Source organism: Musa acuminata, chromosome BXJ3-3 (assembly GCF_036884655.1).
Source record: "Musa acuminata AAA Group cultivar baxijiao chromosome BXJ3-3, Cavendish_Baxijiao_AAA, whole genome shotgun sequence".
NCBI classification, from domain to species: domain Eukaryota; kingdom Viridiplantae; phylum Streptophyta; class Magnoliopsida; order Zingiberales; family Musaceae; genus Musa; species Musa acuminata.
This window is the reverse complement of record NC_088351.1, coordinates 36,059,006-36,083,502: the sequence shown is the minus strand read 5'-3', so window position 1 is coordinate 36,083,502 and position 24,497 is coordinate 36,059,006. Positions and strand designations below refer to the sequence as shown.

General features: G+C 38.7%; 4 protein-coding genes across 8 annotated transcripts; all 4 read right to left on the bottom strand.

Annotated features, from left to right (window-relative positions):
- Window positions 1-1,080: 1,080 nt before the first annotated feature.
- Window positions 1,081-8,834, bottom strand: LOC135633441 (ATP-dependent DNA helicase DDM1-like). Its single transcript, XM_065142891.1, has 16 exons — window positions 8,693-8,834; window positions 8,502-8,595; window positions 7,931-8,263; window positions 7,752-7,850; window positions 6,657-7,003; window positions 6,395-6,581; window positions 6,127-6,302; window positions 4,546-4,615; window positions 4,285-4,474; window positions 4,025-4,129; window positions 3,841-3,935; window positions 3,635-3,754; window positions 2,712-2,831; window positions 2,527-2,625; window positions 2,332-2,433; window positions 1,081-1,659 (listed from the first exon to the last, which is right to left on the bottom strand). The coding sequence occupies exons 2-16, from the start codon at window positions 8,580-8,582 to the stop codon at window positions 1,429-1,431; spliced, it is 2,355 nt and encodes a 784-aa protein (XP_064998963.1). The 5' UTR covers window positions 8,583-8,595; window positions 8,693-8,834; the 3' UTR covers window positions 1,081-1,428.
- Window positions 8,835-9,538: 704 nt separating this feature from the next.
- LOC103978773 (coatomer subunit gamma-2) lies at window positions 9,539-17,754 on the bottom strand. Of its 2 annotated transcripts, none has more exons than XM_065143389.1 (18): window positions 17,585-17,754; window positions 17,072-17,169; window positions 16,922-16,972; window positions 16,724-16,837; window positions 16,436-16,636; window positions 16,256-16,357; window positions 15,091-15,198; window positions 14,791-15,024; window positions 14,168-14,418; window positions 13,899-14,070; window positions 13,643-13,798; window positions 13,507-13,557; window positions 12,991-13,131; window positions 12,707-12,901; window positions 12,492-12,623; window positions 12,239-12,412; window positions 10,192-10,431; window positions 9,539-10,027 (listed from the first exon to the last, which is right to left on the bottom strand). In XM_065143389.1, the coding sequence occupies exons 1-18, from the start codon at window positions 17,628-17,630 to the stop codon at window positions 9,833-9,835; spliced, it is 2,661 nt and encodes an 886-aa protein (XP_064999461.1). In that variant the 5' UTR covers window positions 17,631-17,754; the 3' UTR covers window positions 9,539-9,832. The 2 variants fall into 2 exon arrangements, with proteins under 2 accessions (XP_064999461.1, XP_009392974.2); XM_009394699.3 differs by having other exon boundaries at window positions 12,707-12,904; window positions 17,585-17,753.
- Window positions 17,755-19,141: 1,387 nt separating this feature from the next.
- Window positions 19,142-19,790, bottom strand: LOC135633653 (uncharacterized). The gene has a single exon (XM_065143390.1). The coding sequence runs from the start codon at window positions 19,788-19,790 to the stop codon at window positions 19,299-19,301; it is 492 nt and encodes a 163-aa protein (XP_064999462.1). The 3' UTR covers window positions 19,142-19,298.
- On the bottom strand, window positions 19,142-24,270 carry LOC103978771 (acidic leucine-rich nuclear phosphoprotein 32-related protein 1). 4 transcript variants are annotated; one of them, XR_001977196.2, is made up of 5 exons: window positions 22,657-24,270; window positions 20,920-21,183; window positions 20,609-20,690; window positions 20,461-20,543; window positions 20,315-20,370 (listed from the first exon to the last, which is right to left on the bottom strand). XR_001977196.2 is itself a non-coding variant. In XM_018823455.2 (3 exons), exons 1-2 carry the CDS (start codon window positions 23,875-23,877, stop codon window positions 20,947-20,949), a joined length of 1,458 nt encoding a protein of 485 aa, XP_018679000.2. In that variant the 5' UTR covers window positions 23,878-24,270; the 3' UTR covers window positions 20,552-20,690; window positions 20,920-20,946. The 4 variants fall into 4 exon arrangements, 2 of the variants coding, with proteins under 2 accessions (XP_018679000.2, XP_009392972.2); XR_010495086.1 differs by lacking the exon at window positions 20,609-20,690 and having other exon boundaries at window positions 19,142-20,370; window positions 20,461-20,584; XM_018823455.2 differs by lacking the exons at window positions 20,315-20,370; window positions 20,461-20,543 and having other exon boundaries at window positions 20,552-20,690.
- Between the last annotated feature and the right edge of the window lie 227 nt (window positions 24,271-24,497).

Here is a 24,497-nt window from a genome sequence, read left to right as displayed (position 1 = left end):
TCAAAGCGACGACGACGGTGAAGAGGGGCCTCGCGAGCGGGGCAAAAACAACTGGGTGTGGGTGAAGACGGAAGCGACAACCAACAATGTCTATCGGAGGAGAAAGCAATTGGATATTCAGGGTATTATCAATAAATAGAGATGCGAAAAGGATACTGAAAAATAGGGGACACCTTTAAATAAATAATAAATAAATAAAAATTATAGATTTTTTATAAAAATAAAAAAAATAATTTATTAATTTATAATTTTTATCCTCCTCCTCTTTCTTTTTTTTTCTTCCTCTGCTTTTTTTTCTTCTCCTATTTTTTCGTTCTAATTATATATTATTTTATGTAGTTAACTATTCTTAATATTTTAATTTTCATACTTTAAAAAATTATATTGACATTCCTGTAGTGATAAAAATAAAATATCTAAGTCTATTTCCTTCATTTTATCGATTTTAGCGAGAAAATATAAAAATAAATGATAAAAAATAATTTTAAATTTTCAATCGATGATGATAAACGATAACATCATTAGGGCCTATGAGTGGCTCTACATTTACCTCAGCTTTACGTCAACGTCGACGTAGTTATCGAGCGACACCACTTGACATCTGCATCGACGATCCATTCACCACTTGACATCTACATCTACATCAACAAAAATATAAAACAGTGAAAGAGTCATTCGACAATTACGTCAACATCGATATAAATGTAGATCGACTGTCACCTCTCTTCATCGCTTTCCTCATCTACAACAACCACTCGTTATCATCTATCATCATCAAATTAAATATTAAAATAATATTTTTTAATTTTAATATTTTTTTATTTTTTATTAATAAAATCAACGATATTAAAACAAATAAACTTGGATGTCTCATATTTATAAAAATATCAATGTAATTTTTTAAAGTGAAAAGACTAAAATAGCTAACTATAATATATAATTAGTCCATCTTTTTCTCTTTCGTTTCCACTTCTTCCCACCTCCCCCGTTCTCCTTTTGATGGTTAGATTGGTCATTACATTACACCGTGAATCCAAATCTCATATAGATACACTTAACACTTGCTCAGCCCAAAATTAATTATCGTGGACCAATTTGTATCAAACGCCCAATAAAATATTTTTTGTACTAACTTTACAGGTCATCAGGTTTCCATATATAGATTGGGCGTAGCATAGCCAGCGGTAAGATCTTAAATGCTGCTTGCTGTTACACATAGTGATCTGCAAAATTGCAACAGCACAAAAGAAAGACCTCCCAAAAGAAAAATACAAAGCCATGCGTGCTGTTGTTTTGCCAATAAGTTTTCTTGAATGGAAGTTCCAAGACGAAAACCTTCCGGTGGTCGGCCATCAGCCTCACAAGCTGCAGAGTTGACCGAACAAAATGTGAAGTTCCAGCCAGAACACTAAGATGCATCCACCCCAATCAGCTGCTGAGTGAAGACAGCACGCCGCCACCGCTTTTGGTGGGTATCACCACCTCCCAACCAGGTCCTTTAAGAGGAAGAGAATTGCGAGATGCTGCATCACCATCCACTGGACCTGTCAGATCGCTGCGATCCAAGACTCTCAATAGGTCTTCATCAGTGATGTCTGTTTGAACCAGCTTATCTTCGGGGTCTTCTTCATCTCGCAGCAGTGCCAACAGTTCGGATTCCTAATGGGCATCAAAGAAAAACAAAAATCAGATTTAAGGGAAGGGAAGTTTGACGTGAAATGAACAAAGCTAATTGAAGTAGAAGGTAATTTAGGCTAATTCTGCTCGGTAATGCATCTTAGTTAATTGCCAAAATCGGAAGTGGTGCCTATAAAAGACAAGTATCCGAAGGTGTCTACTGAGATGATCTGATGGATATAAGACAGAAGTAAGCAATATATTTTGACTTTGACCACGAATAACAATAAATGCATGACTAGGAATAAAGCGATGATAAAGGCATAAAAAATAAAACTTTGATCAAATGCTCAAGCAAAAAATATGTACCCCAATAAAAGAAAAAAATGAATCGAGTTGCCGAAAAAATAAGATGTCATTATAGGCTAGATTGTAGGTTTATATGGACACAGTATAAAAACCCCTTCAGAGCATGCAATTTCAAAGTATTTATTTTATCCAGTATGATATTATAATTGTGTTGGATACATGTGATGGAGCAAATGGCCTCTCAGGTTTTGTGAAACCAGAAAAATGGAGCATATCAGACCCATGAACATTCCTATAAACATAGTGTATGTACATTTGAGTATGTATATAGAAGAGGCATATTGTAAATGCTAAAATCGGATTTAAATATGAAAAAGAAAAGAAATCACAAACAGAAAACCTAACCTCTAATGTGTTGGGTTTCATCCGCTCTAGTTGGAAATGTCCTTTTGCAATGACCACATGCTCCAGCTTCAATTTTCCAAAAGCTCTTTTAATTATCCGTCCCTGTGAACATGAAATTTAAAAGATTTCTTTTAAAGGCTGCAAGACATTGATAGGATAAATAATAGAATGAAAGAGAAAAAACAGATATCCTACCTCTACGGAGTGTGATGTTGCCAGCCTATACACATGAACAGGCTGTGTTTGCCCAATCCTATGGCATCGATCCATTGCCTGCAGATCCATTTGAGGATTCTGGATTCCATGCAAAGTCAGTTACTCAATGTGACCACTCAACTTTATAATAAACACAAGTACCAAAGCTAGAGAAATTAAATTACCCAATCACTGTCATATAAGATACAGGTATCAGCAGCTGTTAAGTTTATACCCAGCCCACCGGCTCGGGTGCTGAGAAGAAAAATACTAACATTGCTGTTTAAATCATTAAATGCCTCTATCTGTCATCAAGAAAAGAAGAAAATAATTAGAGCACATTTAAGGCCTGATATGGATTTGCAACTCAATTCACCAAAAAAAAAATATATATTTCAATTATATGAGAGTTCAATATTCACAAAGCACATAGAGCTATTACACCTAAAGGTAATTATGCAGGAAATTGGTCAATCTCAAATGATCATAATAGACCCCATTAAATACATCACATGTTTTCATGATTGCATATTCCATCACTAACTTAAATGTAACTTCAATCTCATTGGATCAAAATCAAATTCAACCAAGTTGAACCAGTCAATCTCAGCAGTTTTTCAGTATACCAGAGCAGATCATAACACCAGCCAAAGATTAAAAAAAAACATCTTTACAGATGTCAAAACAATAATGAGGCCATTTTAGTCATTTACTTGTCATAAAAAGGGAAAAAGTGTCACTATTGTACTTGAGATCAGCATCCTGAATACTGCATACGATAGTGCAAACACCTCTAGACACTATTGTTATAGCATATTAGAATACAAGCAGCAAGAATCATATTCTCTTATGTGCACATAAACAACACTGCACGATCATATTCTGTATTTTGACGACGCCAAGGACAGTGTGTATCATATTCTGACTCCCAACCTAATTGGAGTTATTATATCTACATGTTTGTCTGCTAAATATCTCTCAAATACTACAACACCTAACTTCGATCATCCACCTTAATTTAAGAATAAAATAATCATAGATGATTTTAACAGTCCACAAAGCAAAAATAGTGACTTAAGCTATATCATCTGGAAACAATGACACTCACCTGCCTTTTTCTTTCATCCAGCTTAACACGACCATCAATTCTGCAAACCTCAAGCCCTTTCTCACTTAAATAATAGTCAATGATGTCCAAAACTTTAGTCCACTGGGAGAAAATAAGAACCTGTAGATGTACCCAGCTTTGAAGTGATAAAAGAAATATTAATCATAAGATGCTTTCCAGCAAGGAAGAAAATTCAAGCAATATACTTTGTGCTTCTGAGCAAGCAGCAAACCCAACAATCTGTCCAGCAACTGAAACTTGCCACACTGTCCTATTAGTTGTTCAATCGGTGGATAAAAATCTGTCAAGTGAGCAGACAAAGAAAACATGACCAATAATTCAATCTGCACTTATTCAATATAAAGTGGCAAGGGTTCATAGAATGCATACACGATCCATTGATTGCAGATTCGAAGAGATCAGGGTGGTTGCAGTTCTTCCTAAGCTGAATAATCAAATTGTTCAGCTTACCCTTCATGCCGGACATCCAAGTCACTATAGTGTAATTCAAAATTTAGTAGAAGAGAATTAGAAGAATGCACATTACAACGGACCAATACTACGTGCAACAAAGCTATCCTATCAAGATTATGTAAATCTACTCTATATCTATTTTGTGAAGATAACAAACTTAATAAATGAATACTCACCATTATCTGCTTCCTTTTCCAACTGATTTCCAAAAGTCTTATCAACTAAGTGATCCTGGATATGTTTTTGATGATCAGTCATGTTAGCGTATAAAATTATCTCCTTCTTGCGAGGAAGCATCCGCTCTACATTTTCCTTCATTCTTCGTAGGAGAAAGGGGCGTAGTATGGAATGGAGCTTTGTGACCACCTGAAAATAAAAAGTTAATTAGAAATAACTGCTGAATACAAAAAGAATAACTAAAGTAATCAATTATTCACCTGAACCCTTCTCTTTTCCTCATTCTCTTCCAATTGACTCTCACTATTGGCCCTCCCAGAAAAATCAAACCTTCAACAACATGATGATTATTACTCAAAAAGAAAACTTACGAGATGAAACATGTTCTCTAACATATGGCTCAGGTAGACCAACACAAGCACTATGCTTGATAGTGAATTTCTAAGCATATTTGCAACAAGTAGTATTGTGGCAAGTAGTAATTGCTGAGCATATAACACCTTTGAGTATATTTGCAGCAGATAGTGAATTTCTGAGCAGAAAGATTCCACAACCAACATCTTACTGACCCCCCTTCTTTTAGAGCTTTAAAAATACCATCAAATATAATCTAATAGTAGCATTTATTGGTATCTAGAAGCACAGAACAATGGCAGTCACACTGGTCCCACTAACAGTTCATACTTGACAAAAGTGTTCTAAATTTAGCAAAAAAAAAAAAAAAAACTTGTATCTTTAAGAAACAATTTACCACTAGATGACATCTGTATATACGCCAACACCCCATGAGGCGATGCACCATAACTATGCAGTGCTATTATATATGTGATATCTATTGCACATATATGATCTGCATATGCATGAAATGTAACACTATATAAAAAATGTTTTATATTTCTTATTAATATTGTTTCAACTATTTTCTTAGTACCAATACATATTAGGTTAATGACAATGTTGTCTAATCTTTTCTTTGTTTATTATAACTTAAAATGAGTTAGATGACTTCCTCTATATTTTTCTTTGGTCTTAGACATTCATAATTTATGCTTGATTGCACATTTTTTACATAAAATATATTGCACTTGTTCTCGATATTTTTTAATTGAAAAACATATGTTTTCAAATACGAGGGATGCTCCATGCAATGCCTAGACTGCCAGCATACAACCGTCGTTTTTTTAAATATTGCCAATAGATATTGATAATGGTTAACTTGCTACTAGATGATCAAGTAAAGTTTGTTTTTTAAGGAGGAAAAATAACAAAAGATTTTCTTAATTCCAACAGATTAATAAATAGCCTGTCCATGCATACTGGAAACTAGCAAAATATACGATGATTAAAGAATGCTTATATTTTGTCGGTTCAGACCAATATGAGTTACCCTAGTGTACATAAGTTAGTGTTACAAAGTAAAGAAAAAACTCATGAATTAGTGCCTTACAGAATTAGATGCTGCAGTAAATTAACTATCATTAATGTCTATAACCAAATAAATACATAATCAGCCAAGGGAAATAGAAACAAAAGAAAAAATTGCAATTGACTATCACCCAAATGCATACTTGACATAAAGACAGGTGTACTCCAATCATCTCTCACTCATGTAGTCATCAGGATGTCATCAACTTTTGTACACAAAATTTTGTGTTCCAAATTGCAGTCTATGTCCTCCAGAAAGCAAAGAAAAAGAAAAAATCCCTCAACCGCCTTTATATATCATGATGAAAAACTGGATTCATATAATGAGAGTTTCAAGAAAACAAGAATGTAACTTCCTAGTCAATCACTGCTAGCAATCCATTTTAAAATAGGAACACAATTAAATGCATACTTACCATGACTCAAACTCCTCATTGGATGCAAAAATATCAGGCAGGATAAAATTTAGTAGTGACCAAAGTTCAGCCAAATTATTTTGCAGGGGTGTTCCAGTCAGAAGAAGCTTGTTTTCAATTGGCAGACGCCTTAATTCCCTCAACAAAATGCATTTACTATTCTTTAATCGATGACCCTAGAATAAAGAAACAATAATTAGGTTCAAAAGAACCATAGTCAAATCAAATTGATGAAAAAAGAGATAGTGAACTTTGGTTCCAGCATCACCTCATCAACAACAACATATTTCCATTTATATTGAGCTAGAAATTTTGCATCATTCATTGCAACCTCATAAGAAGTAATTATGAGAGGAAACTTAGGGCCAATCTCCTTAGGCATGTGTTTTCTTCTAATATCCAACCTTTCCTTCTTTGATCCATGATATATAATAGCAGTCATAGAAGGAACAAACCTGACACAAAAAATGCCCATCAGAGCACAGAAGATTGTAGAGTAAAATGAAGAGACTAAAAATAAATAGATTTACCTGGAAACCTCATTCACCCAATTTGAGAGAGTAGAAAGGGGAGCAATAACCATGTAAGGACCATCCAAACCTTTTCCTTTAAGATGTGCAAGAAATCCAATGGTCTGAATGGTTTTGCCAAGACCCATTTGATCTGCAAGTATCCCATTGAGACCATTTTGCCACAAAGAAATCAGCCACTTTACGCCTTTTATTTGATAAGACTTCAATTTCCCTCCAGTAATCAAGGGCACCAACTCAGATTGCTCTTTCTCAGCCTTATCCTCCTCTGTGAGGCCAGCATCTTCAGGAGCCATAGCTTCATGAGATCGTGTCAACATGGCTCGCACTGCAGTCTTGGCTTTCCTCTGACAATCAGCATAAAGAATGTAGATTTTGACTTGAGAGCTAAGGTAAGAGGAAACAAGTGACATAGGCTAACAGCAGGCAACTTACTAATAAATGCAGATGAACCATCTTTCTCTGTAATACAAATACATATAGAGATGTGTGCATGTGTGTGACAGGGTCGCCTGGATTTTTGCCAAATAAAAACAGGTTTTCCTTGCCAATAGGATTCAAGTAAGACCCTTGCTTGCAGAAAGCTAACTTGTCAGCACTGGTATAAGAAACTTGTTATCCATTGTTCCCCATATATGATTCCATGAATGGCATGATTCATATGGATGTAAAATGATTATTAATTCAGTTATGAAGAAAAGCAGAAATTTGAAATTCTGTATTAGGTAAAAGTTCCGTTAATTAAAGTCGGCAAAGAAAAACCTGGAAAACTTTAAATACAACAATTACTAATAATAAAACCATCAATAAAATTATGAGTGAGTATGAGAAGAGACAAATGCATCAACAGAAAAGATTTATCCACAAAAGCTTCCAAAATTTGATTATAGATTTTTTTAGAGACCCAAAGGAACAAAAGAATTGGGCAGGAAACAAATCAACATAGTCCATGCAAACACAAAAAAACAATAATCTTCCCTGAAAACAAATACCATAAAAACTTATCCCTTTCGACATCATGTTTACTACAATCACATTTACTCTGACCTCCAATCAGAATAGAATAGCTTAAAGAACAATGACAACGAAACTCACATTGTTGTATTGTGAGGCTGGCTTCCTCTTTCTACCTCGGCCTGTTTTCTTCCCTTTAGCCTCATCTTCTACTTCAGCAGTGTTCTCTGAGTTATTGTGCTGAACAAGACAAGAAGTAAGAATCTCAACAACCCATTGCAAAATGAAGGAGCTATCTGAAATCTCATGGTAGACGTTACGAATGTGATGTCATCCATCTTCTCAAGAAGAAACTCCGAGTAAAGCTGGGTTTGGGTCAGCAACTCATCCAACTTGCTGAAGCGAAGCTCATGGTCGTCAATGTCCCGAGACATTTCCTGCTTGACCTTCGCTTCGTTCATCCGGGCGTCCAGTAACTTCTCCTCTTCCTTCTCCATGGTGTCCGTGATGAGAGAGGTATCTCCATTCTTTGCCTCAAACTCCAGCGGCAGAGCCGTGTCTTCTTCAGCCACAACGCTCTCTCCCTGACCTCCGATCTGGGGCTTCTCCTCCTCTTCGGAAGCAGTCACAACGGCATTGGCATTGCAAATCCCCTGCTTTACCAAAACGTTTGGCATAAAAGTAAACATAGAAAAGAGAAACTTGGAACCAAATAAAACAGCGAGATGTACCGAAATGTTCGTTTCAACGACGGAACGTGTAACCAATTACATGACAAGGAACAAATAGAAACCCTAACCCTAAAAGTGAAAATGATTACGAAGAGGAGATGGAAAGGGATAAAAGAAGACAGCGTTTGCATTGAAAATGGAGGAAGAAATCGAGGCAAACCTCCTCTTCTAAGACAGACGTCGGAGAATCCGCGGCTCCATCGACCTTGACCCCGTTCTCCTCTCCTTCCATTCTCCTCATCGCAAGATTATATCTGACTTAAATCAACCATCGAAATCAATCGGCACAACCGTATAGGCAACAAGACCAAAACAAAAAGGATACAAACTGCTCTGGCGTTAGGACCATACCAAAGACGACAAAGGTAAAACAATGTCCAAAAAATGGAACCAAATCGATCCTCGCGCCCTCTCCTTCCTTTGATTTATCTTTCCCTTGCGTGCGTGCGTAGATCGGCCAGAACAGTAGCGCAGAGAGAGAGAGAGAGAGAGAGAGAACGGCGTTGCTCGATTTTGAAGCTCCAGGGTTACCCTGCGATTAAGTACGGCAGGAGGGGAGGAGGTAGGCTTTTCGGCGGGAAAACGGCAGGGTTTGATGGCTACAATGATTTGGGCCTCCTAGTTTCACAAATTTACGAGAATGGCACGACGTGGGACACCGCTAACTCATCCGACCCCATATAAATAAGGAAAAGATGTTTTCTTTTCGACCATCATTTTTTTTTTACTAATTACATGTCATCCCATCTAATTAATTACTATAAGCATCTCAATGTTTACGCTTTTAAAAGTTACATTCAATTTTTTATACTTACGAAAATAAAATATTAATATCTTTTATATAAAATTAAAAAAAATATAAAATTAAAAAAATTATTATGATTAGTAAAATTAAATATTTTATTTTCGTAAATAGAAAAATCTAAATATAACTTCTGAACCATATACGGACGATGAAGTATCAAAGAGGGACATCTACACACGTAGGATTCAAATGGATGAAAATAAAATATTATGAAAATAAAAATATAATTAATAATTTAAAAATATAAATAGTAAAAAATATATTTTATTATTTTTAAGAGATTGCCAATAACAAAAGGAGAGCTATCAATAACAAATTTCTAAAGAAAAGCGTGGCAATCATTATTGAAAATTTTAAACAATAAATTTTGTAAAACATGACTCCTAGATCCATTATCCAACAGGGAAATAAGATGGTATATATAATTAAAGAAAAGAAAAGAAAATTACAATCTCTTCTTTCACAATTTCAAAAGTTCTTGGCAATCAAAATAAAAAAAAAAAAATTGTTTTCCTATCACAACAAGTATCTCATAATCCACGGAGATTGGATCGTTGTTTCAAGCTTAATATTGTTGACGCCAATAAACAACAAAATAAGGACTATAGGAAAAGGGCTGACACTGCTTCTATGTCACCAAGAGGGGCTGCTGGGGGAGAGAAATGAAGGCTTAATAATGTTTGCAATTAGCCCTCGGCAACAATTTCATGAATTTTCTCACTGATCTCTGGATCTTCGGATCGGACTGCAAGTCTCATTGCAACCTGCTTAGACCCATCAATACCGAATGACACTCTCACTAGCACTTTCACATTGCCGACAAAAATTCCAGAGAGCAAACAAGTGTGAGACTTCGAGTTGCTCAAGACAACCTCGGTTCCCTGCCAACAGATTTGACATACAAGAATTAGAACACTGACGATCTGATTCTAGAAAGGAAACAAACTGCAGGGGAAAATAACCATGGATTTATCCCAGTTGATCGCAATGAACAAGATGGCAGGATGCATTGGTTAAAAGATTAGAATTGACTGAAAGGACTAACCTCACAAGGCTGCATGCCAAGAATATCAATTACTGCAGTCACAGTTTCGGCCAAGCTCTCTTTTACGCCCAAGCCATACTCATCAATCCTCTCATTACCTGGGTCCATGCTTTCCCAAGCGTTTTTAAAGTTGGAGACTCCCACCTTCAACATGTAATCAGCTGCGACAATTTCGAGATCTTCTAGCTGGTATTCATCTTCAACACCATCTTCCTCTGCTTCTCCTGTAGCTGGATCTACCTGAGGTACACAAAACATGTGGATGGTGAGCACCCCTAGCAATGGCAAAATATGTGCAATAGCAGCTAGCTGACACCAAGTAGTAAAAATTTAGTAGCAAGTTGTTATTCTTGTCCTCTCAAGCAAAAAAAGGACACATTGCAAAAGGCTCTTGCCAATCAAGGTGTGGGAAGAGTCAATGTACACAATTTGACTCATGCAAGCAGAGAGACCATTATTGCAACTTGAATCATTATCATGGTCACCTAGATCACAATGGAGCAACTTCTCTATGATACCAAGGTCCACCCTCTGTTCTTGTAATCTTTGTTCAAAATATCTGTATGCTCAGTTCCAGCTTGTTTTAGGCATGCCTCAAGAGGGAAGTTAATTTATGTAGATGCAACATCTTTATGATTAGTTGAGAAAGTCACCAGACAGCCGATTTGGTCCAACGCAATGTTTTAAAAGATAATATATGGTCAGGGAAATGGCTCAGCACACTTGAATCTTCATCCAAATCTGGAGAATATTAGAAAGGGTAGCAAGGCATCCAAAGTACCTACCGCCACTGCCATACCCAATAACCAATACGAGATCAAAATATCCTAATGTAACTGAATCTTAAACAAATGACACCATGTGCATCACTATGCCCTCCGACCGAATGGTTCTGGGAAGAAAATTCAACATAACAGGAGAATGAATGATTTTTTGCAGATGGAATGTCACTAAAGAAATTTGGTGATTCCCAACAGAATAAGTACAAAGTTCTTTGCAAGTAAATGAAAATGGGATTTTAGAGAAAAATGAAGAACTTAAGTATCCAATTGTTCATACAAGCAATGTAGAGAGCTCCAATAGAACCTGCTTTTCTCCTGATATACCATGTAGCTAGATAAGTCTTAATAAATCTAAGGTGCATAATGGCCTGGGCAGCAATAATCATTTATCAAGAGGGACTAAATGTTTTATAGTGTAGTAGCTTATACACAGGTGCTGATTTTTCCTTTTTGCGAAGGTTATGCATGCTCTAACACAGACAGTGTGAATCTTTTCAAATAAGCATCGTTTTGCACTTCGTCTCTATAAATAACCCACATCTTAATCTAGAAATGCAAATTTTCTACTATTCGATATTGGTTGCATATAAGCATATAAAAAATTAAGTAATATTAAGAGGTAAAACCCATGTTAAATGCAGAAAAAAATTAGATCCCCTCCAAGAAGGCTGAAAACCATCAAAGATTTAAAATAAGTTCACATCATTACACAAAACTCAATTCACTCATATGCTTCAGTGTTTGTTTTGAACGTAATGAGCTCGCAACATGACAAGTACCACACTAAGAGTTCTTTCTCAAACAGATGTGCCTGCTAATTCCATTGCACCATCACTTACAAAATACAGTACCGTAACAGATCCAAAATCAAGACTGCTAAAACTGATACTCTTGCACATTTACTTCATAGAAAAATCTACAGACCTTCTTAAGCAGCTATATGCTACTTATCATAATCAAGCAACCTATATTTTCATCTTAATTTCTCCTTTACAACTACTACATTGACAACAGGTAGCCTTGGAAATGCCACTGACAGAACTTAAAGAAGTAATTGAACTAATGACCAAATACGATTAAACCCATATGTTATAAGGGAAACAGCACTAATTGCATGGAATCAACAACTCAAGAAATCAGAAAATGGAAATTATCCACTAACATCCCTCCTTAAATCTATTTCAGCCAGAGAAGCATGGCTACATACTGAAATACATGAAATGATATCCAAAACAAAATCAGAGTAAATGAGTGACGAGTCAAACCTCTTTAACCACAAACTTTAAAAGGTTTGAGAATTTTCCAGTAGCAGGAACACCTTCTGGCTTTTCAAACGCAACAAAAGTCTGCCCTGGTGAGTCGTAAGGTAAGGTTCGTAAAGGCTTTGATACAACTTCTGAAAAATCCTCGGCTTCAGATGCATCAACAAAAACAGTGACCTGGAAAAATTAAATCAGAACAAAATTCAAAGGTAAGCAGAATTAATGGAGCATCTGTTTCCCAACATGGATAGTATACCATTTCCAGTAACTGTTCTGGGATGGTGTTTGTGCAGTTGTATTGGAATACAACATGCCCATCAAAGATGTGCTTCACTGCATTAACTGAATATTCAGTTTCCGCTTCAGTCAACTCCACAGGTGACGACGACTGAGAAGACAGAGATAAACTTAAAATGACATGTAAATGTAATAATATGAATAGTAATTTACAATATTAAAAGTAACAAACACCTTAAAGAGTTTTCCAAAGCTGGAAAATTCAGGAATTGAAGAAAGCAATTTTTCATATGCATCAACAACTGAAGTAGGACCACTAGGAGGAGCCCCCAAACCAGCAGTCTTTTTACCAGGAGCCTTCTTCTCAGCAAGAGGTTGTGACTTGACTTCCCTCGGAACAGAATATATATCAAAAGGTATGTCTGAAGCCTCCTAGATTAAAAGGGGAGGAGGAAGTAAAATATTAAGTCAGAGATAACTATCCAGCATCACATAATGAAATAGTACAGGACACATACATAGTTCTGCAAGCTTGTTTCCAAGTTGACAAGTGGCACATCCAAAGGTCCAAATAGAAAATCTTTTACATCTTCATCAGTTCCACCAACAGATGCATCACTTCCTAGAGTGTTAAGATAAAGTGTTGCCCGGTCCCTCACCTGTGTCAAACCATAGCGACACAGAGAAAGATGATACTTCAAGAGCCAGCATCTTATTCGGGAAATGTCCCAGGAAGCAAACAGAAGATTGAAATGTTGCAATAGCTTGTCATAACCAGGTACTGACGTCTGAGTATGGTTTGGTGGCTAGTAATCATGCTGACTAAAGGTTAATAAATAACTAAATAACTTCATATGTAAGAATACCTGCTAGCCTACATGTTGAAATTATGAAGGGGAGATTTCCAGAGATCTTAGAGGACAGGAGGTGCTGGAGATTTTACTCAACTAGATATTGCCACATGAAAATATAAAGAAAACTGATCCATGCATTTGCCAACAAATGATTGTATTTAGAAGGCTATACAGTTTTACCTCATCATCACCATCAAACAGGCAACGTCTCAGTAGAACAAATATACGAGGCTGCAGCAATAACCAAATTTTAATAGCCATCAGCAACAGATTATTAGTTTATGAACTTTAATTTGAGAAAAAACTGTTTGAGTACCTTTAACGAGTCAACCATTGCACCAAACTTTGCCAGGGTGCTTACAGCACAAGCTCGGACAGTTGCATTTTCAAGTATTACCCGATTGTAAATGTAACGAATATATTTACTAGGATCTGAAGTCTTTGGCCCTTCATTCCCAAGAAAGTGAAGTATCTAGCACCAGTAGTACAAAGTAAGTTGATTCTCATTCGACAAATGAACATGGATAAGAACATCAAAGTATAGATGAAGACAAGCGTCACATGATACTTACCTGAGTAGACAGATATGTGAACTCACAGTCCTCGATGAATTCGCACAGGTGGAACAAGCCGATTTCTTTAGCATCTGGTATATCTCTAATAAGTACGACTATTGAATCAACTATTGCTTTCTTATAGTCAAAACCACCCTCTTCCCGAAGAATGTTGCTTAAGAAATTCATCCTAGTCAGGTAGTTGAATGAAGAAAATAATTAACTTCACGAGAAATAAGAATCTTACGAACAAGGAATTAAAAAGTGTCATGTACAATGTTACATACAGTGAACGGTATTTGAGAGGGAACTTCAAACACAAAGATCGTATAGCTTCCACAACAACAATCTTGAACTCATCTGCAATATCTGACATAAAATTGGTTATTTGTTTCATCAAGCGATCTACACTTGATTCATTGCCTGTTTTTAGAAGTGTAGTTATAGCAAGAGTGGCAATGCTCCTGTTTTGATCTGAGATTAAGCTTTCCATATCAATGTTGCAATTTGTTACAGCCAGAGGATGTGTCGAAGCAACCTGCAAGAAACCAGTAAAGTTCAACAAACACTATGAAAGATTATATATATATATATATATATATATATATATGTTCAACATGATTTTATATGCTTGGCGTTTGCTCTTTTGGGCTTCTATACACCAACAGTAACTTTTGGTGTAGACATACATACCCAACAATAAATATAGTATACCAGAAGAGAACAGATAAGGTGTTTCTTTATGTTGTCATAGTACTGTAAGTACATATATTACAATTTATGAAAAAAAGGACTAAAATCAGACTTTAATACTATATGACAACTTAGCGAAAAAAACTTGCAACTTTTTGACATCTGTTCAGGTTTCAACAATGATAAAACAGGATCACTGTATAATATAAAGAGTCACCTTATTTAAGGTTCGGATAGCTGCAAACCGAAGAACGGGCTTGGATGAACTCAAAAACAACTGAAGAACAGTAATTGCAGGAGTCAACTCTCGACTGGTCACACCATTGAACTCAGTTATTGCCCTTGCTGCCTCAAAAACAACCATTTCTGCTTTGTGCCGGAGACATGATTCAAGATAATCAAAAAATGGTCGTTCTCCTGCTTGTGTATTTGAGCTCGACTCTCTAATTACCTGACAAAATGCCAATCTGTTCAATTATATATTGGTTATACTCATCGTCAAGCTCTGAGAAAATACCTGGTTGGTATATCTTATCAAAAGGCACTGTGCTAAAGGCGAGCGCACTGATCCTTTTGTCAAGCTGGTAACCAGCTTACTAACAGCCAGGCGGTCATTTTGTCTTATCTGCAAGTAAAAATGCTTTTATTAAAGTGAATTTAGATGAAGAACTGGAATGATCCCTTTAAGTAGAGGATACAAGGAAAACAATGAAGAGAGAGATGTAATTCTAGATTTTGCCTTATCTTATAATCTCATAATAGTTAGCACACACTTATAGAAAATAGACAAACCTCACTACCTTAAAGAATAGACATATAACTAAAATAAATTTCATGTCCTAATAGGAGCATAAATAGGACTGCTTGCAGATAGTTGCAAAAACATTGGTAGAAAAATCTTGACTCCTATATGGCCTAGGAAATAAACAAGGAAAATAATAGGCATGATAAAACTGTGATGAAACTTTAAAAAATGGCAACAGAAATTAATAAATCAATTATTTTTTGGATAAGAAATTTTAAAACAAATGTGAGATAAAACAAAGAATGAGGAGAACAAAATATATTATGCATAAAAAAAATAATGACATAACGACCTTATCTAGGTTAATATATTAAATTTAATGTTTTAAGATAAACAAAACTAACATATATCAAGAAGACTTGAGATAAAGGTTCGCAATACCGTACCATACTGGTGTTTCGACCTGGCTCGGTATCGGTACGGTACGGTATACCAAGCGGTACACCCAGGTGTACCGAGCGGTATACTCAGGTGTGCCGAGTACTGTAGCACTACTACGATGCTACAGCACACTCGGACCGGTAACAGACGGTCCGCGTACCGGCAACCTGTCGGACCAGTACATACCGCCCGTACCGGGCGGTACAGTTCGGTACTGCAAATCATGCTTGAGATCACAAAATTTGAATATAAGTATATGACAAACGCATGTTGTGGCCATATCCAGCTCCTATCTGTCATAAATGTAATCTAATGGATATTGTCCAACTCACTTTCACCCTTTCAGTAGGTTTGATGGTTCCAACGTGCATGCATATAAAATAACTGATGCAATTCCCTCTCATGTTGATGCATACGCTCAAATTTTATATATGAAAGGATGCATTTTCACAAGTGCATTTAAGGTGTCAACAAATTGTTATATTGTAAAATGCACCTGGTGAAGAAGCGCTAGTGCATGAAATTGAACCAGAGCAGCTCTTGATTGAACAGCTTCCTGAACCTCATTGCTCCATCTTTTTACAATTTCTGGGTTTGTCTGTTTTAGATTAACATAAATGAAAATGTTAAACCTGAAAGTAAACAATGACCACAACCAAGAGAGATGAAATAGTACCTGAAGCAAGTGAACTCCGCTCACGAGTGCACCACTAGCAACAACGGGGTTTTTGTCAACGATCGCTTGCTTCAAGTATCTCTCAATTTGGGTAAGAAGAGTACCATCTATGATCCTACAAAGGACTCGTATAGCATTGGCCCTATACATATCGGTCTTACTATTCATATCCTTCATCAATGAGCTTGTGACGATAATAACCTACACAACATAAATCAACAAGTTATCCTCAAACCACAAGTTACATAAATCACAAAACTATTTTAAGGCAGATTATTGTTGTCTAACCTCGTCAGCAGAAGGTGAAAGTTCCTTAATCATCAAATAAACCATTCTCCTCAGCACTGTATCCTTGGACTGAAACAGTTTTGTCACAGCAAAAAAGACTTCCGTAGCTTCAACCTACAAAATCAAGTTAACAGAGACGTGAAAGACTTGAGGCATAACAAAAGCTGCAAAGGATATCAGATAACACCAGGATCTCACCTTGGTAAAAGTTTCTCCTTGATTGAGCAAATATAGAAGTTTTGTGATCACCTGTAGAATCGGCTCAAAATGATGATTTAAAGAAGTCCATCTAGATGTTCCTCTAAATGCACGTGAAACAGAACATATCTAGATTCGGGATAAGGTTACCTGTGAGCATCTTCTGGCATCGAGCTGAGGATCGTGGAACACTCTGGCCTCCTGTAGTACTGCACCTTTCTCTATTCCGTGGAAGGGAGAGTATTCCTCTGCAATACACAAAAGAACGAATCAAATTATGAACGATACGGCTATCAATTTTCTCGAACACAAATAACACGAGCTTAGATCTAAGTTACAGTACAGTCTATCTTCCTCCGCCCATCAAATACCAGCCAGATCTAAAAGGCAAGAGCACTACATTTCATGAGACGGAGAAAATAAGGCTAATTCCATCACTCCACCGGGAAATAACATCTCCGCCACATCAGATCTATCGTAAGAAGTAATAAATTCCGAAAGGAAAAGGGCTCTTCACACAGATCCACATCGAAAGTGGCGGATCCACGTCGGAAGCTTGATGCAACGGTTGAATTTGATCAAGAAACAATCATTTTAGGCGAAAACGAAGAAAGCCACGGATTAGACAGAGACAAGAGGGTTTGATTAGGGTTTCGACACGACCTTCCTCGTCGAGATCGTCGTCCTTCTTCACGAAGGGCTGAGCCATGTCGGAGCTGCGAGATCCGATGAGATCGACGAAGAGAAGGGATCGACCGGCTCCGTGGAGAGAGAGAGAGAGAGAAAGAGAGAAACGCAGGGAGACTCGACTCACTCGAGAGTCCTCCTTCTGCGGTGCAAGACTTGTATTGGTAACCGGCCCCAAAGTTCGGTGAACTGCGCCGAGGGATAGAGGTCGGGACTCGATGCGTTCGCATGCGTATTTTGTGTACGGTGGATGAGGCAAGAGAGCGCAAATCCAAGGGACCACGTGAATCGCGCGGATAGGAACACATGCGAACGCATGTGCTTTGTTAACGGCAGATGATGGAGAAGAGTGCATATCCAACGTCTCATGTCAATCACACAACAAAAATAAAATAGAAATCGTATGTATATATAGATAGATATATGCCAATTCCTAAAAGAAAACCACATGTTTTCACCTTCTCTTGTGTAGCGTCGCATTTTGTTTTAACCTATCACATGCCTTTTTTTCAAGATAAAATTATTCCTACCTTCATCTTATCGTAATCATCTTCACCTCATGATTATGTCATATTACATTATTATCTTATTATTCTTACCCCCTTTCTTCTCGCTTTAACCCTATTCGACTAAATCCATGTCAAAACCCTTAGTAATTAACCTAAACGAGAGGGAACGAGACTAGTGACGATAAGGACGATGCAATCAATTTTGATGACATAGAAACAAATAAGAATACTTATCATGATCGAGATAATGATTAGACAATGTGAGCACGATTGATATGGGGTTGGACGATGTCGCCAATGTGATAAACGATAACGAGAGATGAAGATAATCGGGAGTTATCCTATATTTTCAAAAATAAAAAAAACTATATGAAAATAAAGCAAAAACGAAGGTCAGGAAAAATAAATTTCACAACATACTACTTTTAGGAAATTTATTCTATGTATGTGTACATGATTAAAAAAGTACGTACATACTTTATGTATAATTATTTTATTCTTTTAAACACATAACTCCAAAAAATATGAGTAATATCATCGTAAATATCTTTGTGCAACCGTATATAATGTAGATCGGGAGAGAATGAATATATACAATCTTAATTAAATAATCTTACCATTATACAGAATACATATATTATTTTCTTAAATTATTAATATATAACTCTGAAAAAATGAGAGTATATAAATTTGGTATGATTTGTATTTATGTAAGTTAAGCTTTAATAAATGAATTCAATGGTTTAAATGTTAATATGATAGTTGGGACTTTGTCATGACTTTTCGGAAGCATGCTCGACTCACAAAATCCTCCTTCTTATATAGTATTATAAAGGGATATATTTTTAGGCATAATTTTTTGTATTTGAAATGTTGGAAAGAACATTTTAATAAGATACACATTCTAACATTTTTTTTTCCATATAATTGCCCCCTTATAATAAGATTAAAAAAAGAAGCTAAAAGATAATTAGTTCAAAAATGATAGAAAAGATAATAAATCGACTTTTGACTGACAAATTCGTTAGCAAATACGATATATACTTTTAAAATCGTAAATCAAATTATTACATGCACAATTCATCTTTTTGATCTTTTAATATATGTCATAAGGAAAGAACAGGTAATAAAGTACTGCTTCGGCAATCAGAGGGGGAGACAAGATAAACAAAGGATCAAGCTCACCCAAAGCACTGGTCACCGGGGAGAGGTCCGGGAATGTACCCTCGCTCCAAGAACTGCAAGCCGAAGACGACGATGACGGCGAGCGCGGCGAGGTAGGAGAGCCCCTCAGCGGCCCCCAGGAGGCCGTACGGCCCCGCGGGCAGTCCCGACCCGGTCTTGGTCTTGGTGTAGAGCGACCACCCCACGATGCCCGCCACCACCAGGTAGCTCACCCCCTCCGCCGCCCCGAACGACCCGCCGGGACCCGGCGGCAGCCCGCAGCCCGTGGTCTTCAGCGTGTACAGGGAGACTCCGATCACCGGGCACGACAGCAGGCCGCCCGCCGCCACCGCGATCTCGAGACCCCCGCCCCCGCCGCCGCTGCTGCTCCCGGCGTCCTTCGCCTTGCACTTGATGGACGCCTGCCGCCGCACGCGACGGTCAGGCGAGCGAAGCAGGGACCCGGAAGCAGGAGGGAGGAGCAGGCTCGTGAGAGACGCAGACGCCATGTGCAGCAGCGGAGGAGATGCGAGCACCTCCTTATCCTGGGTTGTCGCCCCGGGGCCGTTCGTTTCTCCGCGCCATGCCCATGGAGCCCGACCGCTTATCTTCTTCCGGGTCAGGTTGAACCCAACAGATCGCGGCTAAGGAGGAAGACCTACATCCATGGAATCAACATGTCAAGCATGTGAGTCTCGTGTCACGTTTCTGACGCCGCTTGCGACGTACAATTTATGCAAATTTACAGATATGTCCCCTTTCGTCGTAAGTATCACGGTTTGAGTATTTCTGAAGTACTGCAATTATATAGTTGAATGCAGCCACCGCAGTCAGACTTGGGAGAAACACGTCTCGGATCAGATTCAATGCTTTTAGGAGATCAGTGACTCGCAAGCGCATGGAGTGGGCCGCATTTTGCAATCCAACGATGGCGGATCGGAGTCCATCATTGATTAATTGGTATCACAGCACCGCTGGCAGGGGCGCGATCCGACGCGATGCAACTCGATGAATGAGATGGGTAACGGGACCGGGCGGTGGCCATAGCGGGCCTTTGGCGTGTTGGCACCGCTAAGCCCCATATCACAGCTGTCCCAAAGACGACAAGATAATTGGAGAGGCATCATTAGCCATGTAAAGAAGTCAATTAACAGCTATGTGTGAGGCTATAAAGTTTACCACTTTGGGGAGCCACCAAAATTTTCCCACCGACGCATGTGGTTCTCTCCACATCAGCGGATGCAACCGCATTCCCGCAAGACCTGACAACAGCATCAGGCACACCAGGTGTTCGATGCAATATCTGATTGATACGAGGGATCCATACCACAATATCAGATGAACTGGGAGCCCGGATGGATAATGTGCGTAAATCAAAAGGAGGCAACGGCTACTAGAATTTGAACTCGCTGCACAGCATGGAGGGAAAAACTCAAGCCTCATAGGTATATATAACTGCCATTTGAAAGGAAGGGTTCCAACGGCTAAACGGGAAAACATGTACTGACAAAGATACTACCGAACTTTTGAAATGAGGGGGTGGGGAAGAGAGAGGGAAGAAACCTACTGGAGAACTCTTCCCTCCTAGTTTTTTGAACTAATAAGATCTAGACAGGCCTTGTAGGAAAAAAAACCCACCATGTCCTTCAAACTGCTGGTGAATCATCAAGGATGCTTGGAGGATCTCAGATTCTGATCATCTATGTCATCTTCTTCATCTCTCTTCCTCTTGTTAGGCTGAGAAGAGGAAGGCTGGTGTGGCAAGGTAGTGTTCCTGTGAGGATCATCTTCCTCGTCATCAACTTCATCTTCTTCTTCATCATTGCAAGCATCAAAATCTCTTCTTACTGTTGGAGGTTGAGCAATCGGCTGCACCAGATATTCCCCGCCAATATCATCATCCTGCAGAAACAAATTCAAGAAAATTTATCATGAAACAAAAATATCTCTGAAAAAGGAAATGAAAATATGCAGGGCTAAGCAAACCTACAAAACACCAAAAGAAGATATCTAAATACAACATTATATAGTACAGTCCATACTGAGATGAGTGGCTAAATATCACAAACCAAACAAGGCAGGTGAAAAGATCAATGATCAACAAAGAATTGCATGGCCAAAAAAAAATCTAGCATTAGCATAACAGACACAATCTACAAAGAAGAAAACAGGCTATTACATTTACTGGCAAAGAGGGGAAAGCAACAGATGAATCATGCTCTCACGAAAATATATTCAAAGAACTAACTATTAAGTCCACATGCAAAGTAATCAGGCTTGATTCAGAACACTCGAGAAGCAAAGAGAGGTATTGGAAAGCACATTAATGCAAAGATAAGGTTTCCGTAACACTAATGACTTCAGAGCAACTAAAGGTAACTAAATGGGCTGGTGCAAGAAAACAGAAATTTTGTGTTGAGCCTTCGAGACCAAGAGGGTTTTCTAACAGAAAACCAACACGTACATCGCATACACTCAAGACTTATCAGTTCTAAATTCAACACATACAATCAATCTCATCTAGCAGGGCTTTGTGTTTGGCTTTTTTGGGTTTGGGTGGGACCTATCTGTTTTTTTATTAATTTGACAAAATAAGGTACATGTCAATGACAAAAATAGTCATATAGTCCAAACATACTTTCATTTTTCAAAATAATTTGGATAATCATGGAATTTGATAACACCTAAATCTAACCGAAAGACAGTGTTATATTTAGCAAAAAAGGTATATACCGAAGAAGGCTTATAAAGGATAAGCCACCATAACATGTTAAATCTTGTCATTATCCATATGAGGAGATTAATAGTGTTGATGGTGAATACACCACTACGCAGTCAGCAGGTTCATTATTACCAAAGGAGCATGCTAGACTAATCAAAAGTATTTAACAGCAAATCTAATTTCAGTTTTACAATCAAATCATGGAAACTTCACTCATTTGAAGAAAATTCTAGTCTAAGAGCTACTTATAACCAAAGGTACGGTTGCATACCAACATGCATGGCAGCAAAGAGATCCACTACAACATGGACTATTTAACTATCCTTTTGGTTATACAGTTATATTTTTCCTAAATTACAACAAGACAAAATATTCCATGAAAATCCATCAGATAAAAAAAAGGAGATCGTAAAATGTGATAACCAAGTTTGTTTCTTTGAACCAAAGAATCACCGAGAAAATAACTAACTAATACCAAAAAATATCACATCCAAAAGATGTTGAAAAAACTACTATCATAAATCAATAGTTGGAAAATTAATATTATATCACATATATCATCTAAGACCAATTAGATAAAACAATCAATAATTAATCATGGAATAAATTTTATACAGAACACACACTGGATATGTTTTGATAAGTTATTATACCTCATCATCATCCTCGCCATCGCCCTCTTCAGAAAATCTATCGTCATCCACTCCTTGTTCATCCTCCTCGCCAATCTCTCCATTCTCATCCTCATCCCCTTCGCCTTGCTCGTGACCATCAATCTCCCCTTCTGCATTAATCAATCTCCCCGAGCTTCCAGGCACACCGTCATCCTCTTCATCCTCGACGTCCTCCTGGTCTTCTTCCCCGCTACCATCCTCGTCATCCTCTTCCTCTTCATCCACCTCTTCCTCGCCATCCTCTTCGACCCCATCAATATCCTCATCGCTGTCCCCAACGTCATGCACCTCAACCACATCCTCCTCGTCACCATCCTCTGCATCAATCTCCTCCCCCAGATCTTCATCATTGTCTTCCTCTTCGTCATCATCATCTTCGACGTCCTCCTCTTCGTCCTCATCTTCTTCCCCGTCTAAAGAAGAAACACCGACTGGGGCCACCCGAAATCCATTAGCTAGATGATACCTCTGTAATGATGCATTGGAATCGGCCCTCCTAGCCGTTTCAGCGTCCTCCTCTTCAGCATCACTCTCATCTTCCTCATCGACATCGACAATCCCACCTCCTCTAGCGCCACTACCAACACCGTTCACCAACCTCCCAGCCTGATCATCACCATCAACCTCGCCACTGCCAGGATCCTCATCCTCATCCTCCTCATCATCATCTTCCTCCTCCTCCTCTTCCTCGTCAGACTCTGGTCGCTCATTCTCATCGGCATCCATCTTGTCTAGATATTTCAGAGTCCTGATCATTCCAAATACCCTTGATCGATAATCTTTGGTCCTAGTAACAGGGCATTCATACAGATCTAAGGATACGAGCCGGAGGTGAGCCAGAGGCGCCAAGTCCTCCAGGAACTGGATCCGGTTGTTGGATAGATCGAGGTCCCGCAGCGAATCCAGACCCGCCTCCACCAAGAACTCGAGCCCCCCGGCGATGCGGTTGTCGGAGAGTATAAGCCGCTGCAAGTTCCGAAGGCGCGGGAACTTCTCCAGCGACGACACTCCGACGTTAGCGATCGAGAGGTGCTCCAGCGACTGGTACGGCTCCAGGATCTCGGGTGGCGGCAGACGGCCGTGGAGGCACTTCACGGAGCCGTCAAGGGTGAGGGTCCGAGGCGGCGCCGACGATGATGACGACGAGTCCGCCTGACCTCCGAGCGCCGCCTCCACGGCCCTCTCCCAGGCCTCGTCCATCTATACAAACAAAAACAAAACAGGAACCCTAGACTCCAAGAACGATCAATAAATCCAGAAACCACACCAACCAATCAAATAAAAGGCCCTATCAATCAACAAACACATCAATTCCCCCCGATCGAAGGACCTATTTTGATCTCACTCGTGGATCCTAAGCGAGCAACAAGGAGAGGCAGAGATTGGGAAGGGGGAAACCAAATCCTCGATTAGAGGGAAGAGAAATTGGCTAAGAAAAACCCCAATACTAAGAACAAAATCCTTCTCGTCCCCAATTCTTTTCCTCCTCTCTCTCTCTCCTACCAGGCTGGGCACAGGGATAGCTCTTCCCAAGGAAAACCCTCGAATGAACACGAGATGCCTTCTCTTTCTCTCTCTCTCCAGCCTTTTACATCTATTTATTATCATTTAACCATTTTCGAGATTTCGCATCTGTTTGGGGGTCATTTACATTGCAACGTCTCCGGCTCGATGGCCGCTGGGGTGGCGACGAAGCGGACCGGGGCATGAACCGGGTCGCCAAGGGCCCCGGGTGGGTGGAGAAGTTTGTTGGTTTCTCGGGGCGGAGGTGCGGCTCTAACCGTCGGATCAGAAGCCTCAGATCGATGACGTGGGAGACA

Coding starts and splice junctions, on each gene's coding strand:
- LOC135633441 (XM_065142891.1), bottom strand. CDS start 8,582: ATGAGGAGAATGGAAGGAGAGGAGAACGGGGTCAAGGTCGATGGAGCC. Junction 4,616..6,126: donor AATGAGGAGTTTGAGTCATG/GTAAGTATGCAT, acceptor ATGTTGTTGAAG/GTTTGATTTTTCTGGGAGGG. Junction 1,660..2,331: donor TGAAACCCAACACATTAGAG/GTTAGGTTTTCT, acceptor GATGCCCATTAG/GAATCCGAACTGTTGGCACT.
- LOC103978773 (XM_009394699.3), bottom strand. CDS start 17,630: ATGGCTCAGCCCTTCGTGAAGAAGGACGACGATCTCGACGAGGAAG. Junction 12,905..12,990: donor AAACAAGCTTGCAGAACTAT/GTATGTGTCCTG, acceptor CTTTTAATCTAG/GAGGCTTCAGACATACCTTT. Junction 12,413..12,491: donor CAGAACAGTTACTGGAAATG/GTATACTATCCA, acceptor TAATTTTTCCAG/GTCACTGTTTTTGTTGATGC.
- LOC135633653 (XM_065143390.1), bottom strand. CDS start 19,790: ATGGCGTCTGCGTCTCTCACGAGCCTGCTCCTCCCTCCTGCTTCCGGG.
- LOC103978771 (XM_018823455.2), bottom strand. CDS start 23,877: ATGGACGAGGCCTGGGAGAGGGCCGTGGAGGCGGCGCTCGGAGGTCAG. Junction 21,184..22,656: donor ATGGCGAGGATGATGATGAG/GTATAATAACTT, acceptor TTGTTTCTGCAG/GATGATGATATTGGCGGGGA.